The sequence below is a fragment of the Amblyomma mixtum genome, chromosome 4 (genome assembly GCF_055824585.1).
Source record: "Amblyomma mixtum isolate Tamu chromosome 4, ASM5582458v1, whole genome shotgun sequence".
In the NCBI taxonomy this organism is placed as follows: Eukaryota; Metazoa; Arthropoda; class Arachnida; order Ixodida; family Ixodidae; genus Amblyomma; species Amblyomma mixtum.
In genome coordinates, this window is record NC_143015.1 from 159775849 (window position 1) to 159790270 (window position 14422).

The window sequence follows — 14422 nt, forward strand, 5'->3', positions numbered from 1 at the left end:
TGTGGCAAGAGACACTATCTCATCCTGTGCTGGAGCACATTCGCCGTTGTCGCGCAGTTTGCGTCCTAAAGGGGATGACCATTGCCCAGGTTTTCACTGAACAAATTTTGCTTTCAAGTGAATGGTTCTTGGGGGGGGGGGGCTTGATAATGTGACACTGGATATGTCTGATGTTTGTTTCCTTCCTTTGCAGTTTGAATTAACCAAGTCTTACTGTATTGCAGTGCGTTGCAGAAGTCTGAGCAGCAGAGGGTCAAGGACAATCAGGACACGTCTCGGCTGACGCAGGAGTTCACCCACCGCTTGGCCCGCCTCGAGACCAAGCTCATGGACACGGCCAGGGTGAGGGCTCATGCCATGGCCTCTTGACAAAGTGGGGACATTCAGGAAAGTAAGGAGTAGCTGGGACCATTCTTTGGCCAGAGATTGGTTCTCTGGAGGGAAGAGGTGTGTCATATCTACTACACGTGAAGCAATAACGTGTGCTGGACATCACTTTTTGATTGCTGTTCACACATGTTGAAAGCTGCGCCTATTGCTAACCTAAAAGGGAGTTTTGCAGCGGTCAGTACCTGTTACACTTATTGCACACACAAATCTTCGTTGAGCAAGTTTAATGCAACTGGCCATAAAATTCTGGAGAAACTCCCCCACCCCCCCCCCCCCCCCCCCCCCACCCCGCCCCCCCCCACCCTTGCACTTCAAGCAGCATTTGTGCTGTTTTGTAGAAACCGGTTACACCGGATCCTCTACTGGATAACTAGCATTACAGTCATAGTAGGGTAATAATTGAAAACCTCTTCATTCACCTGCTGACCAAAATGAATATATCATCCATGAGGGACATATGAGCCAGAGTGTGGGTGCTTTCAAGAATGTTTAGTGTGACACAATTTGAAGATGATCACTTTAGACTTAACCTACTTGATTTAAAGTGCTCTAATACAGTTTATTTTTGCAAGGAGGCTGAACAAAGTACACGAGCTTAGCTAGCCGCAAAGCTTCTCTATCTTTCACTGTCATTTTTGTTGGAACATAGGTGATCATCGCACCAGGGGAAGTTTATTGGTAAACGAAAGCAGAGGTTCTTCAGATCTCTTTAGGCTGTTGTCTTGGTAAGTTAGGGCAACAGCATTCGTCAAAATGGGGTCAAGATATTTTGAAATTGGTCTTTGTCAGTCTTAGGGCTGTTTTTGCTGTGGTTATGGGCCTGGCAGCTACCACACTTAGAAGGGATGATGGTTGTGGCAGCACAATTATTGCTGTGATTTCTCCACATCCTGAGGGAAAAGATTCAGAAATTCCGGAGCTTCTCCTGAGAGCAGAGTGAGCATGTATATTACCGCTCTTTTCTGGCAGGGGCTACCTTACAGGTACACCTCACTTTCTTTCCATAACCATTACAGAAGTGAAAACTAATATTTTACTAAGTATTTCTTGTTTGTGTTGTGCAAAGATTGATGGGCATTGCGAAGATTGATTCTTCTGGCAGGTAATGAAAATTACCTAGTCATCAAGACCTGCTACTGGTTCGACTGATTTATCTGTTATGAAAATGTTCATGCTTTATTTCTCTTCTTTTTCCATTTAGGAAAGGGATTCACTGAAGGGAAAACTGGAGGCTTTTCAACAAGATGCTGTGTCCAAGTGAGTGAATCCAGCTGTCAACACTCTCTCAACTTTTTTGCGGCAGGTCTGAGTTTTCTCACCACCATCTTCTAGCAGGGAAGGGAAACTAAAATGAAAGGCACCGATCACTCCGTGAGACATACAAACAATGAAAAGCAGGTTAGGGCCACTGTGCTCTATCACGTCGACTTATGGTAATTGAATCTGGTAATTCGAACTTTCGGTTAATTTAAACAAATCTCAAAATTTGGGTTGGCTGGCTGTATTTCCGATGCATTTTAAAGCTGCTTAATTCATACTGGCGGATTCTCGCTTAATTGAAAGCTTTTTGGGTTGCTGCAGCACTCTCGACATGCAAAAGAGTGGCGGCTGAGGTTGGATACATCAGGTTTGCGGTTCCGCACGAGCTGAACATTCAGTCCCTCCAATCGGTTAGTTCGGGCGCAGTCGAAAGTGGTGACATTTGTCGATCAGAGTCGCCTGTCGCTGCATAGCTTCGCTTTGCGAGCTTCGCTACCAGACCGTTACAACATCAGCTATCAGCTGCTCATAAAGGAGCCTAGGCCAGCGGCGCGCTGGTATGGATGCAGATTGGCGGGTCACTTGCATTTTTTCTTTTTTTTTCTTTTTAGGCGTCGCATTGTTCCAGTGCAAATACATGTTCCACTTGCTTCCCTGCATGTTGTCTTGTGGGCCGAAAATGCGCGATCGTCACGAGCTGCTAGTTGTGTGGAGGCTCAACGCTAGTGCACCGCATCTATGACGGAGGCCTCGGAAGGTGTTACTATATTCGAGCATCTCTGCTTTGATATACCTGACAATGGGCATGCAGTACACCATGACAAAATACCAGAAAACTGTTGTTGCTCAGTTTTCACTAAAAAAGCAGACGAAGATTGCTTTTTGCATCCGTTAAATTTTGTGCGGTGCAAAATTGTTTTTTGAAACATTTTTGTAGACATTTTATTATTAGAACTTTATATAATTCGGACATTTTTTCTAGTGCCTTCAGGTCCCAATTAATATGGTTTTATTCTATTAGGAGATCAACGCATTATTGCTAACTTTTTTTTAGACCATACAACCACTTTGAGAATGCTGGTTGAGTAAAGACTTCACTGTTTTTCACCCATATTTTATGTTATGCTAAAGCATTTAGCTACGTTTGCATAGTGAAATAGTTCTGAAATACTTTCTGTATGCACAGACATTTAGTCTTGGAGCATATTAAGGTGCACTTCTGATAATTCAACCAAAAATGTCTCGTCCCTTGAAGTTTGAATTAATGAGAGCCTGCTGTAGTGTGCTTGCAAGGATGGGGAGAAAAAGGCAGAAAAGGGCATGGTTTGCGATGTCATTCCCTCATGCACTGTACTGTTCAGTTAACCAGCATGGGAGGGTTTTCTCATGGCCGCTGTGTCTAGCACATATACTTGTGCTTTAAACCACTCCTATATTTCTGCCTAAAAAAAAAATTACAAGCGCTGTGCGACTGTATGGCTGATCTGGACACAAAATTATGATCAGTGCCTAGTATGTAGTATACTGGATCAGCAGCATCAGAAGTCAGCAGACAAAGATGAGAGATGCATGGACATTGGGTGACAAAGACGCAGCAAAATAAACTAGCGCGTGAAACTCGATCGCTGGAAAAGAAGGATGACAGATGAGCAGTGGTCCTGCTGTTGTCTTTTGTGCGTCTTTTCCTTTTGTCATGTTTTTTTGTGCCAGTTTCTTTTGGTTTGAAGTACCAGCTCAGCCATTCATTTGGGACAAAGACATGTTGTCTTGTATGCCTTGTTCTGATGTCCTACATCACTGCGTCATGCAGTCATTATTGAAATGTGGATGAAATGTGGAACTGGCCATAAGAGGGATTATGCTTGCAAATTAATGTAGGTGAGGAAAGGGTGGTTCTTGAAACTCTTTGCATTGGCTGTACTCATGTGTCTTTTTAAACATTTTTTTTTCTTTTTTCTCAGAGTCAGCATCTCCCAGATGGACGTCCTGCTCAAAGAAAAGGACGAGCAGATTGCTGAGCTCATGTCGGAAGGTGATTTTTCTGCTTGCATCATTCAGGCCAGTGTCAACAGGTTCACCAAGCACACCACTCGAAGATTTTGGACATTTCACCTTGTAGTTTAGAAATGTATGCCATGTTAAAAACTTAATATAAGCTTATTCCTAATTGTAAGTCCACGCGTCTTTTATCCTGGTTATTAGCTATTCCTGCAGTTCCTGCATTGTTCGAGCATCTCCCCGTTATGCACAGCCGCCACAGTTCACGAAACAATTTTTTCTGTTACAAGAGAGATGGTTACAAGAGACACTTGGTCATAAGAGACATTTGAAAGTGGTTTGGTTGGTTTTCCTATATTTGCCATGTTAACAACATCACATACAAGAGACAGGGTTGCAAGAGACGCTTGGTTACTAAGGGCAAATTTTTTTGGGTCCCTAAAGTAAATTCATCACTATTTAGAAGAGGCACAACCCAGGTATGCTCACGGAACGCGGCTGACATTGTACCAACTCGTATGCGCTGCACTTTTCATTCCTTTGCCTCAATTCGTGTCACACATCACATTGCTGCACCAAAATTGCCATATCGCAGACTGTGTGCCCTCTTAGAGAGATCGTGAACTTCCTCTTCAGCTGCTTCACGGTTACAGCCCTGACGATGTATTCAATGCGGATGAACTTATCTAATCCGACTCCTCAGTGTTTTTAGAATTTTTGGTTACAAGAGACCTTGGTTGTAAGAGACATCTTTCTCGGGTCCCTTGAGTGCCTCTTGTAACGAGGTTTTACTGTAGTTCCCGGTTGATTTCAGCAGTAAAACTTTGGGGTTGCGTAAAAAGATTAGGCATATAAGCAGATAGAGCAGTTATCAAAAGGAAAATTTTTGTGTCATTTTTGGAGAGATTTCAAAGCTGTGTTGTCTCCCCTGCAACCAAGAAAATGTCGTTGTTGGAAGCATTTCTCTGCTCTTGTAATCATTCGTGTTCATGTGTGCCTAGAAAGAGCAAATTAATTGAATTGAATGATCAGGTGCTGACCTGTTGCTGTGCATGTGTGCTCCTCGACCCCTGCAGGGGAGAAGCTCTCCAAGCAGCACCTGCAGCAGTCGACCATCATCAAGAAGCTGCGCGCCAAGGAGCGGGAGATGGAGAACCTCATCAAGACACACAAGTGGGCTTTCTCCTCTTGCCGTCTCCTCTCCTTCGAACTTTAATCTTTCAGGTTTCCTCTAGGCTTGTTGCCAAGGGTCCTCATGTACAGTGGTGAGCAGCCTTGTCTAGAGTGCTTGAGCAGTGCGCACTTGTTAACAAAAACCGAAATTAGAGAGCAGCCCCTCATTACAGGGCAAAGTTTTCGTGCCTGCTTTCTTTAAGAGGCTATCTGGCGTTACTTCCGTGCAAGCGTTGCAGCTGGACCCTAGAGGCTGCCACAAAATCTGGATTTGTTTGCAAGGAAGTGCACCGCCCGAGCGCTCTAGACAAGGCTGCTCACCACTGTACCTTGCTTACACTGGAACTCCCTTTGTTTAGAGGGGACGGTGAAAAATAGATGTGATTGTGTTCCAATTCACACTGGGAGAGCTGCCGCCGTGGTGGCTCAGTGGTTATGGCGCTCGGCTGCTGGTCCGAAAGACGCGGGTTTGATCCCGGCTGCGGCGGTCGAATTTCCATGGAGGCGAAATTTTATAGAGGCCCGTGTACTGTGCGATGTCAGTGCACGTTAAAGAACCCCCAGGTGGTCGAAATTTCCGGAGCCCTCCACTACGGCATCCCTCGTAGCCTTAGTTGCTTTGGGACATCGAACACTCATAAACTGTAAACCATAAATCATAAACTTTGGGACAGTTGGGGCATGGAGAGAGGTAGCTACAAGACATTATTTTGGACTTTTCAAGAGAATTAGGTCTTTATTGTTCAATAGCTCTCATTTATCCCACTCCTCCTGTGGGTTCTTAACCCCTTAGTGGAATTGGACGAGCCAGCTGTCGTTTCTGGCTTCTGCCGAGTTCAGCTCATCATGTGTTTTATGGGACTCTGTGTCTGGTTTAAGGGGAGTAGGGCTCATCAAAAGCATTTTTTTTTTTTTGGTTTGCCGACAGATGGCTGCACAGGTACTAAACAGTCAGTTTGGTACCGTTTGCGAAAAAAAGAAGTGTCCATTTTAGGGGACTAAGGAGGACCTTTATCCTTTATTTCAGATGCACATTATTTTAGGCAGACAGGGATGGGGAGAGCTGGTTTCGCCGATTAGCCTTTGATTCACGGAAAGCTCATTGAAGAGAGGCTGTAATGACACTTAGAAGCAGAAGCAGAGTTCAAGAAGCATTTATTCTGAGATTGTTGGAAAGTTGCGGCATTTTAAGGTGTCTTAACTTCACTTTTGCTACTCTGTGGTCTTGTTGTGAGAACAGATATTGAAATTCTTACAAGCTACTTTTGCCAGAGCATTTAAGGAGGCGAAATCAAGTTTTGCTGAATGCTGTGTTTTGCCATCAATGCATGCTTTAGACTTCTTTGAAAACAAAACTCACATAACAGTTCAACGGCTTTATGCACTGCGTAATTTAGGACATCAGCATCATCTGTTTAAACATCCTAGTCATCCAATTACCATCCTTATTGTTATAGATTTTTCACTCACTGTCTGAGCTGCAAAGCTCCAGAATTGTGAAAAAGGAAGTTATAGTATCTTTAACTCTGTCACTTGAGGCTTTTGCTTACTGACTGAGGGTTTGTCTGAGATAAATCTTGGCTTCCATCAGTTCTGTCATTTAGCTATGAAACCAAACCCGGATCTTGTAAACACATGTTGATAACAAGCTTTCCTTTTAATAGAAGCAGGATGAGATGGAAAAGGCCTTTTATCGCTTTCTTTGTTTACTGTCTGCAAGGAATGTTGCATAGTGCTTCTTGTATGGGTTCCTAATGCCTTCAGTGGTGATGCCTGTCTTGTTCACCTATTTCGTACCTGCCCATCAGGGAGCGCCTGGAAGAACAAAGCAAGGAGCTTGACCGGCTTCGGCGTTCCCTCAGCGCCAAGGATGAACAGGAGAAGAAACACATTGGTGAGCTTCGTTTTGCTTATTTATGCCATTCCACGTGAGATGTTGAAGCTAGCACTTCCGTTTTCACCGGCTTTATTCATGCCTGCAAAATATTGTGTAGGCTGTCCAAAGCGAAAGACTTGAAAAGTCTGCCAATCATACAGAGCGTAATTTGCCAACGTTGTGAGCTTTACAAATCAAGTGTCTGCAGCTGCAACTGTGTGAAAGCACCAGTGATTACAGTGTGTATCATTTATTGCGGTGTGTATCATGTATCATCAGCAGTTTGGCTTGAATGTTGGCTTCCATTGTTCATTCAGTGTTCTGACTCGTACCAGCTCATGTCAAAGCCAGGCACCTTTGACGAGCATAGTCAAGTTTAATTTTTTTTATCCTCCTTCATTGTGGGTTGCCATAGTGTGCCTGATTTTGCTGCCCAGAAAGTCTCAACAACCGCCTACTATAATCCACATGTGCTCATCATATTGTCGTCATTTCACTTGGAAGGAAGAAGAAGTAAGTCTTGGCTGCATGCTTGTGTGTTGCTTTTTCAGACACCATCAGGCACTTGACGTCATCAACGCAGAAGTTGGAGAGGGAGGCGACAACACTCCAGGTGAGGCTGTGCTTATCAGCTGTTTTTTCCCTCTCTCTCTCTGTGTTTTCACTGGTTAGCCTAACATATTGTGCACCTTTATCATTGGTGACTGAAAGTGAAGCTTCCTTGTTTATTTATTTATTTATTTCTTGCCTTCATCATGTTATTCATTTATGACCTTCTCACATCTGGAAGAGCACAAGTCCCTTACGAGCATGCAAGTTATTGCAAATTTGTGTGTGCATATGAAACTGGTGCTCGCTAAAAATACCGTGGTTAGGTGCGTCAGAATACTGAGCTTGTGTTGTAGGGGCATTAGAAATGAATCACCGAGAGCAAATGTTTGTGCGAAGAATTGTACGCTGCGACAACTTTCCCTGACAATGTAACCAAACGGAGCAGAAACACACCCTCTCTTCCTATGCGGCTGAATATAGTCCCCGTTTGGTGTTAAATAGTTTCCTCTTTTACCCCTGTCACACGGCATTCCTCAGAGGCCTTTCCAGAAAAGGCACCTCTTTTTCACCAAAGGAGAGAAAGCTCTAAGAAGCAGCCCAAAGGTCAAACAGTCATTGAGGCTTAGCATCCGCTTCTGTGCATGAGGTGGCTGAAGTAAGACTTAAAATTAAAGTAGTATATTCTTTTCGCTCGTTGAGCTCAGACATTTTTTTATTCTTTTATTTCTTCTTTAAAAGAAGTGCAGCAGCTGCTCTCACCAGTAGCAACAGGTTTTATGTGTTGCCTAGGCCACTAAAGCCACTTGATGTTGTTTCAACAGTTATACTGTCTTGAAATCTGGGCATAAGATATATAAACACCCATGCAAAAAGCAAAACCTGACAAACCTTCCATATTTTTTACAGATTTTTTGAAATATTGTTTTGACATTGGACAATAGTGCAATCGCAGGTTCTCGAAGGCCTTTGGGCTTCCAAAGGTCTTGGGACGGGCGCCTTTGCCTCCAAGGCCCTTAGCGGCACGGTGCAACTTTTCTGCTGTGTAGTTGCACTCCTTACGCCTTTGAACATAAGGATCTGACTTTCAAATTCCTTTGCGGTGTCCATGTGACAGGGGTACTAAACCATAGCAGATTGGCAATACTCATTATTGAGGGCATATTTTTATCATAACTTCACATGTTCAATGTTAGAAAGTCATGGCAAAAACAGTTTCATTGATTACAACAAATTGTTCAAGCACGTCCGGTGACAAAAAGCTTTCATAGATGGCACCACCTACACCAGCGACAGAGTGCGGAAACTGCGCAGCAGGCAATGAGCCAGGCACCTGTCCTGCATTGAACTATTTTAATTGTTTTGTCCCTGTAGCTTTCTCTCCATTGCCCAAACAAATTGTCGCCGAGTGCCATCAGAAATGACATTTGTGTCGTTTTCCTGTCACACTTCTGTCTGCATAGTTTTTAAAGACGTGCATAGATTTTTCAACTGCGCTTTTTTTAATGATGTTTAAAAACTAAATTTACTGTTTAAAAAAATTATTCTTTATTGCCATTACTGACTGGCAAAGGCAGACTGTGTGCTGCGAAAGGCCTCTGTTTTCTCTTCAACCTATTCTCCCTCTCATCACATTGTCTCAGTTGAGACTTAGTTCTTTCTCTCGCTATGAGCAGCTAGTCTACGCCTTTTCATGCAGGCCACAAAAAACATGCCAGCTATCCTATAAATTCCTCTGTACTCGGTATCGCTGTGCCTTGAGTTTTTTTTGTCTGGCATCCTCCTCCTGACTGTGTACTCTTGTTCTCTGTGCACTAGGAGTCCCTCAATGAAGTAAGCAGCAGACTGGCAGACACCACGGGCAAGCTTGATGCTGCCTACAGGTAGTGTACTTTACCCTGTTATGTTGTGTGGTGTCGTCTTGTGCTGTGTGGTACATGTTACTGCTCGTGAATACAGTACAGTGTCGTCAGTGCATTCCCCCCAGGCTGCATACATTACAAGCACACGTTTGTGCGGTGATTTTGACTAAATTGACATCTGGGCATCGATGAAATGAAAGATGAACTTTGCCTTCCTTCTTTTTTTTGTTGTATGTTGCTGGGACATTTTATGTAGAAACTTAGCACACCGTTTTGAAGAAGTGTTACGGATTTTACCGAGACAGCGTGCATAAAAAGTTGTGCTGAGTGGATGAGTAAGTTTCTGCACCTTATGCCCTTGAGTGTGGTCAAGCAGAACGGTTGTGCTACCTATATAGTATCATACCCGACACTTATGACACACTGTCCTTCACACCAAGTCTGGACCAGTGGTCGAAAACTGAAAATTGGCTTTTGAGGAAAGGAGATGGCGCATTAATTGTCTTACATCTCTGTCTTAAAACCACATCTGTCTTAAAACATAACGGCTGCCTTGTTTCTTAGTGTAAATGTGCATTGAAAGTGCCTGAGATGCCTCTATATTGAATCAAAGCCTGCTTGGCAGTACCATACACAGTAGGTGGCATTTGTTCATTATGTATGTGGTAAAATAAGTCTGACCTATGCATGCATTGTGTTGTACTTGGCTGCAGCTTAGCTTATCATGGAGATGGAGCCACATAAACAAATCTCTTGTGTTAAGTGCTCACTTATGAACATGGCCATTTTAAACACTATCTCAGCTTCATGAAGCTTAAAGAGCAACTTCAATATTTCTTCTGCCTACTCTGATTTTACTGAAAATTTCACCGTATTTTATCTAAAGTTTTCTGGTCCCTTGTGCGAAATTTCACAGCAGGCGATGTTTTATCGCTGAACGAATGAATTTTAAGATTTCTCATTTTTTTGGCCTCAATCGGGAGATTTCAATGGGCAGCCTTGTTTGGTTACATCACTCGATGTGCATGGCTGTTGATATTCACTCTGTGTTTGCTGAGAAACAGATTTTCGATAGTGGTATTGGTCATTACAGACAAATCATGACCGAAGCTCTTAGTTACAGTTGCCAGTTTGGCCAATCAACACACACGATAGGTTTTCTGAGAGTATCTATGACGTCAGTACATTGTTGCTTAGTTCAGACCAAATTTCGTTTTCGGTTTCCTGGCTTTTGCTCTTTTTAATTGCTTCTAGTTAGCATTCTGAAAAACAGCTTGTGCTGGAGCGATGGGATTGTAAGGAGTGAGATTTGATTATCAACTCAAAATGTTCAAAAAACCGCAGGAGTTGGCATTTAAACAATGAAAAACCGGGAAAATTTAGTCCCAAAAATGTGCTTATTTTGTGTTACTAGGAGGTATTTCATTCTTTTGCGCATGCTGTGCTGGGCTGGTCTGTTGAACACCTTTCGCATTGTGCGTGTCAGCTGCGTTGAGCTCGTTACAAGAAGGTCCCAGAAGTCATTTTTTTTATTTTACTTCTTTTTCTGTATTCACCACAGTCTTATATATATAGTGCAGTCCTTGTACACAACCTCTTAAATCGTGAATTTGCGTACCTTGTTTTTGTTGTTTTTTTTTTTACTCCTTTTGTGCTGCCTTGTTCCTCGTATGCATCTTTAGTGATGGTGAACAGAGGCAGTTGACAGTCAGCTTTTGTGCATGTGTCTCTTTTAGTCTCTTCGTCTCCTCATGACGCTGTTTCACTCATTATGTTCCACGTTCACATTTTGCAGCGAGATGGCGCTGTTGCAGCAAGCCAACGCAGAGTTTGAAAGGCAGGCTGAAGAAGCATCCTTGAGCGCAAAGATGGCTGCTGGCGAAGAGATCCGCAGGTGACCGCAATTTCTCACAGAGATACACTGTATGGTATATTTGTTCGTTCTTGTGGATGTTGGAGGGGATGGTCAAAGGGGAGCAGATTGATGGAGCCAGATTAACCTTTAAAGACCGTAATCAGTTTAAACCAATATAAGCCCCAAAGTCATGACATATACTAGTTGTAAGCACTTCAGTGATTTGCAGTCATGTTCCCATGACAATGTTTATTGTGTCATCTGTCAAGCTTTCACCACCTGCTGTGAACCTGCAGCAGTGCCTTTTCTTGCATGCATTTCAGGTCAGGGGCCTGTGTTTAAACTCTTTTTGTTTTGTGTGTTTTTGTGTTTTCTCTCTTTAGTACAGTCGACTCTCGATAAGGCCAACTTGAAAGGGCGACTGAAAATTTGTCCTGATCATGTGCAGTTCAAATTATTGCGAGCTTTTTTTTTACTACCCTTCATGTTCGTGATACAGATGCATGGACTGAAATAAACTGGAGGTTCGAATTAAGCAAGTTTTAATGAACGAGGGATTACACTGTGTGCTATAGTTATTCTTGCGGCAAGGTATTACGCATGGTAAACGATGATGCACCATGGCACTGATTGCCAACTCAGAACAAAGGTCCACACCTTGGCCATCTGTGAAATGAGGCCATGTTTGTAAACACAACAGCGAGATGTATTATGTCTAGAAGGCTGGTGTATGAGAGTTTGAGGAACTGGGGGGGGATGTGGAATCGCGTGGATGGCTGTGCAGGGCCATGGACCAGGCACGCTCGGAGGCGCTTGCGGAGAAGACGTCGCTGCTCCAGCGCATCGAGGAGCTGCAGCTTGCACTGGCCATGGCCGACCAGCGGAGCGAACGCCGCGAGGAGCTTCTCCATGCCAGCATCCGGGAACTGCAGCAGGTGAACGCTACTTCGTGGCCTTTTCTTGGTTCAAAGTGAATTCGAATCGAGTAGTAATTTTCTTCTAATAATTTCGAAGCAAATGTTTCGAATAGGTCTAACGCACAAATAGGTTGAACGGCACAGTAGGCATTTTAAAGTCACGTATTTTTCAAACACATAAGGCCATAACACTAAAAAAAAAAAAAAGAGAGAGAATGCATTGCATTTTATCACGCTCATTGAAGCTGCGTCGACATCCTGCAAAAGTGGCCATCAGAAATTGGGGAGTTGGCTTACATGTGGAGCCGACATATTTGTGGGATATGAGACCTATCAGTGACAACCCCGAGTGCTGGTCTTAATTGCAATTGGCTACAGCACCTGCAGACTGCCCGAACTCATTACATGTTAGCCGTCATTTGGCTTATGAAGCCGAAACTGAAATGATGCAAGAAAATATTCAGCTTTAAATTGTTTAACTGGTGTACGTAAATTTCATGTTGTGTGTCTCATGTATACCGTGGTCTATTGCGTCAGTCCAAAGAGAAAACATGCGTGCAAAATTTAGTGTCTGTACTCCTTAAACTTCATTCACGTTCATGTCTACTGTCTGCTTTGTGCTTGTCATTATGTGCAAAGCTGCAGCCCTGTTTTTTTTGCCTCCTGTTTCAGCAACTTCAAGAGGCAGAGGCACGGAACCAGGAGATCACACAGAACCTGTCCTCGGGTGAGTTGTCGACGGAGGACTTCTTTCTGCCTGTTCGTGTGTTTTCTTGAATAAAATATGTGATGTTGGACTTCTGTGCTGAACACGTTTGGAAGGGTGGGCCTAAGTGTAAGATCAACTGCCACTGGATTTCTTGACATGGGGCCTAGCTCCTCTGAGTCACTGGATCTGAAAAAAGCGCTAGGCTTTTTTCAAAAGAGAGAAGCATAGTAAAAGCTCTTACTTCTTAATGCCTACCTCTTTCAGCTTGGCAGAGGTTTATGTGCTTGTTCAAGTTACACAAATTCACTAATTCTTGTTCGGAGATCTCCGTAGTATTTCATTGTGTATTAATAAAATACAGTGGGATAGGTTGTTTGTTGTGTTTTGTTGCACATTATGGAACATAATGAGGCAACTGAGGCCATCAGGCGCCAAACGTACGGTTAATATGTCTGCATTGTGGAAAGAACTGGGATGTTTTTTAATGTATCACAGTTTGTTCAGATGTTTTGCTTCTTTTAAAAAGTTTTAAAGAACATGGAAATGGCAACTCTGGAAGGGCTCCGGAATAATTTCGACCACCTGGGGTTCTTACATGTGCACTGACGCCGCACAGTGCACGGGCTTATAAAATTTCGCCTCCATTGAAATTCGACCGTCGTGGTTCAAGCTACAAATATAGCACGAAATATATAATTTTTTTTTCCTATTCTTTGAGATTCCTAAAGCTCACTCATCCGCTAGGTTGGGAGAACAGTGTGAAGACGCCAACCACTCGATGACTTTGGGTCATTGAAGCAAGGTGCATGGCTCACACTAGCAAGAAAGAGTTGCTACTATGCGCAAAGAACGTGGCACAGGCCTTTGAAACTGAAGAGAAAGCAGCGGAAGAGGAGCTGTGAAAAGCAGGCAAGGGAAAAAGGGCGAACGGGCACAGAACTGTACAGGACTAAACACAAAGCATCGAGTCAAGAAATGGCAACACAGAAGCCTCTGCTGTGCGAAAGGGTTCCTGCGGAATGTTGCAGATTCTTTGTTCTCGGTTCGCAGAATTGAAAATTTTGTGGAGAATTAGAGGGGGGGGGGGGGGGGGGGTGCCTCAGTTGCAGATAAGGTAATGGTTAGAATTCTCTTGTTCCTCGCCTCCATGTGGTGAATGTCCTCCGTCATTGTTGCAGCAACGAGACCACTCCTCCGTCAAATCGAGAATCTCCAGTCAACGTTCAGCGTGCAGTCTGCCTCCTGGGAAAGGGTGGAGCGGAGTCTCACCGACCGACTCAGTAAGCTCTTTCCCTCCCTCCTGTTTTTGTTTTATGCCTTCCGAAACAATCACAATTGACTAGTGTGTGTCTAGAGTGATGAGGCACTGCATTGGCTTTGAGGGACACTGGGGACAGATTGAAGTTAGCCTGGATTGATCGCTTACCACTTTAATAAGGACGGAAAACTGGGCGAGTTGGCGGGGACTCATACTTTCAACTGCGCGAAAAAAGCACGGGCACGAGGTAGAAGGCACGACACGAGCGCAGACTATCAACTGAATTTTTATTTCGGGAATGAGGTGCTTATAAACGCTCAAAAAACCCAGGGCTCAGACGCATAGAAACAAACGCAACACATTCACGAACTTTGGCACATGCACTGTCAATTCATTCAACAAAACCACTTTCCTTTGTACAAAAACCAGCGCTTACGAACACGGACAGAGGACAAGGGAAACAGACTGACGGCGCGGAACTTACAACTGAATTTTTATTCATACGTACGCAGTCAATTTATGCATTTACACAGACATGCGCAAAGACATCTTGTCAAACCCGGATAGTGCACTGT

The 14422-nt window shown here is 43.7% G+C and overlaps 1 protein-coding gene across 2 annotated transcripts in view; it reads left to right on the forward strand.

Moving 5' to 3' along the window:
* Positions 1 to 14422, forward strand: part of LOC149348997 (TATA element modulatory factor-like) — a 37548-nt gene that overhangs the window by 9778 nt on the left and 13348 nt on the right. For both annotated transcript variants that reach the window (XM_089541095.1, XM_089541096.1), the window contains 11 exons: positions 225 to 342; positions 1592 to 1647; positions 3612 to 3682; positions 4725 to 4821; positions 6630 to 6715; positions 7249 to 7310; positions 9065 to 9129; positions 10904 to 11002; positions 11748 to 11898; positions 12553 to 12607; positions 13768 to 13869. In XM_089541095.1, the coding sequence (XP_089397221.1) occupies positions 225 to 342; positions 1592 to 1647; positions 3612 to 3682; positions 4725 to 4821; positions 6630 to 6715; positions 7249 to 7310; positions 9065 to 9129; positions 10904 to 11002; positions 11748 to 11898; positions 12553 to 12607; positions 13768 to 13869 (962 nt within the window). The remainder of the gene's footprint in view (positions 1 to 224; positions 343 to 1591; positions 1648 to 3611; positions 3683 to 4724; positions 4822 to 6629; positions 6716 to 7248; positions 7311 to 9064; positions 9130 to 10903; positions 11003 to 11747; positions 11899 to 12552; positions 12608 to 13767; positions 13870 to 14422) is intronic.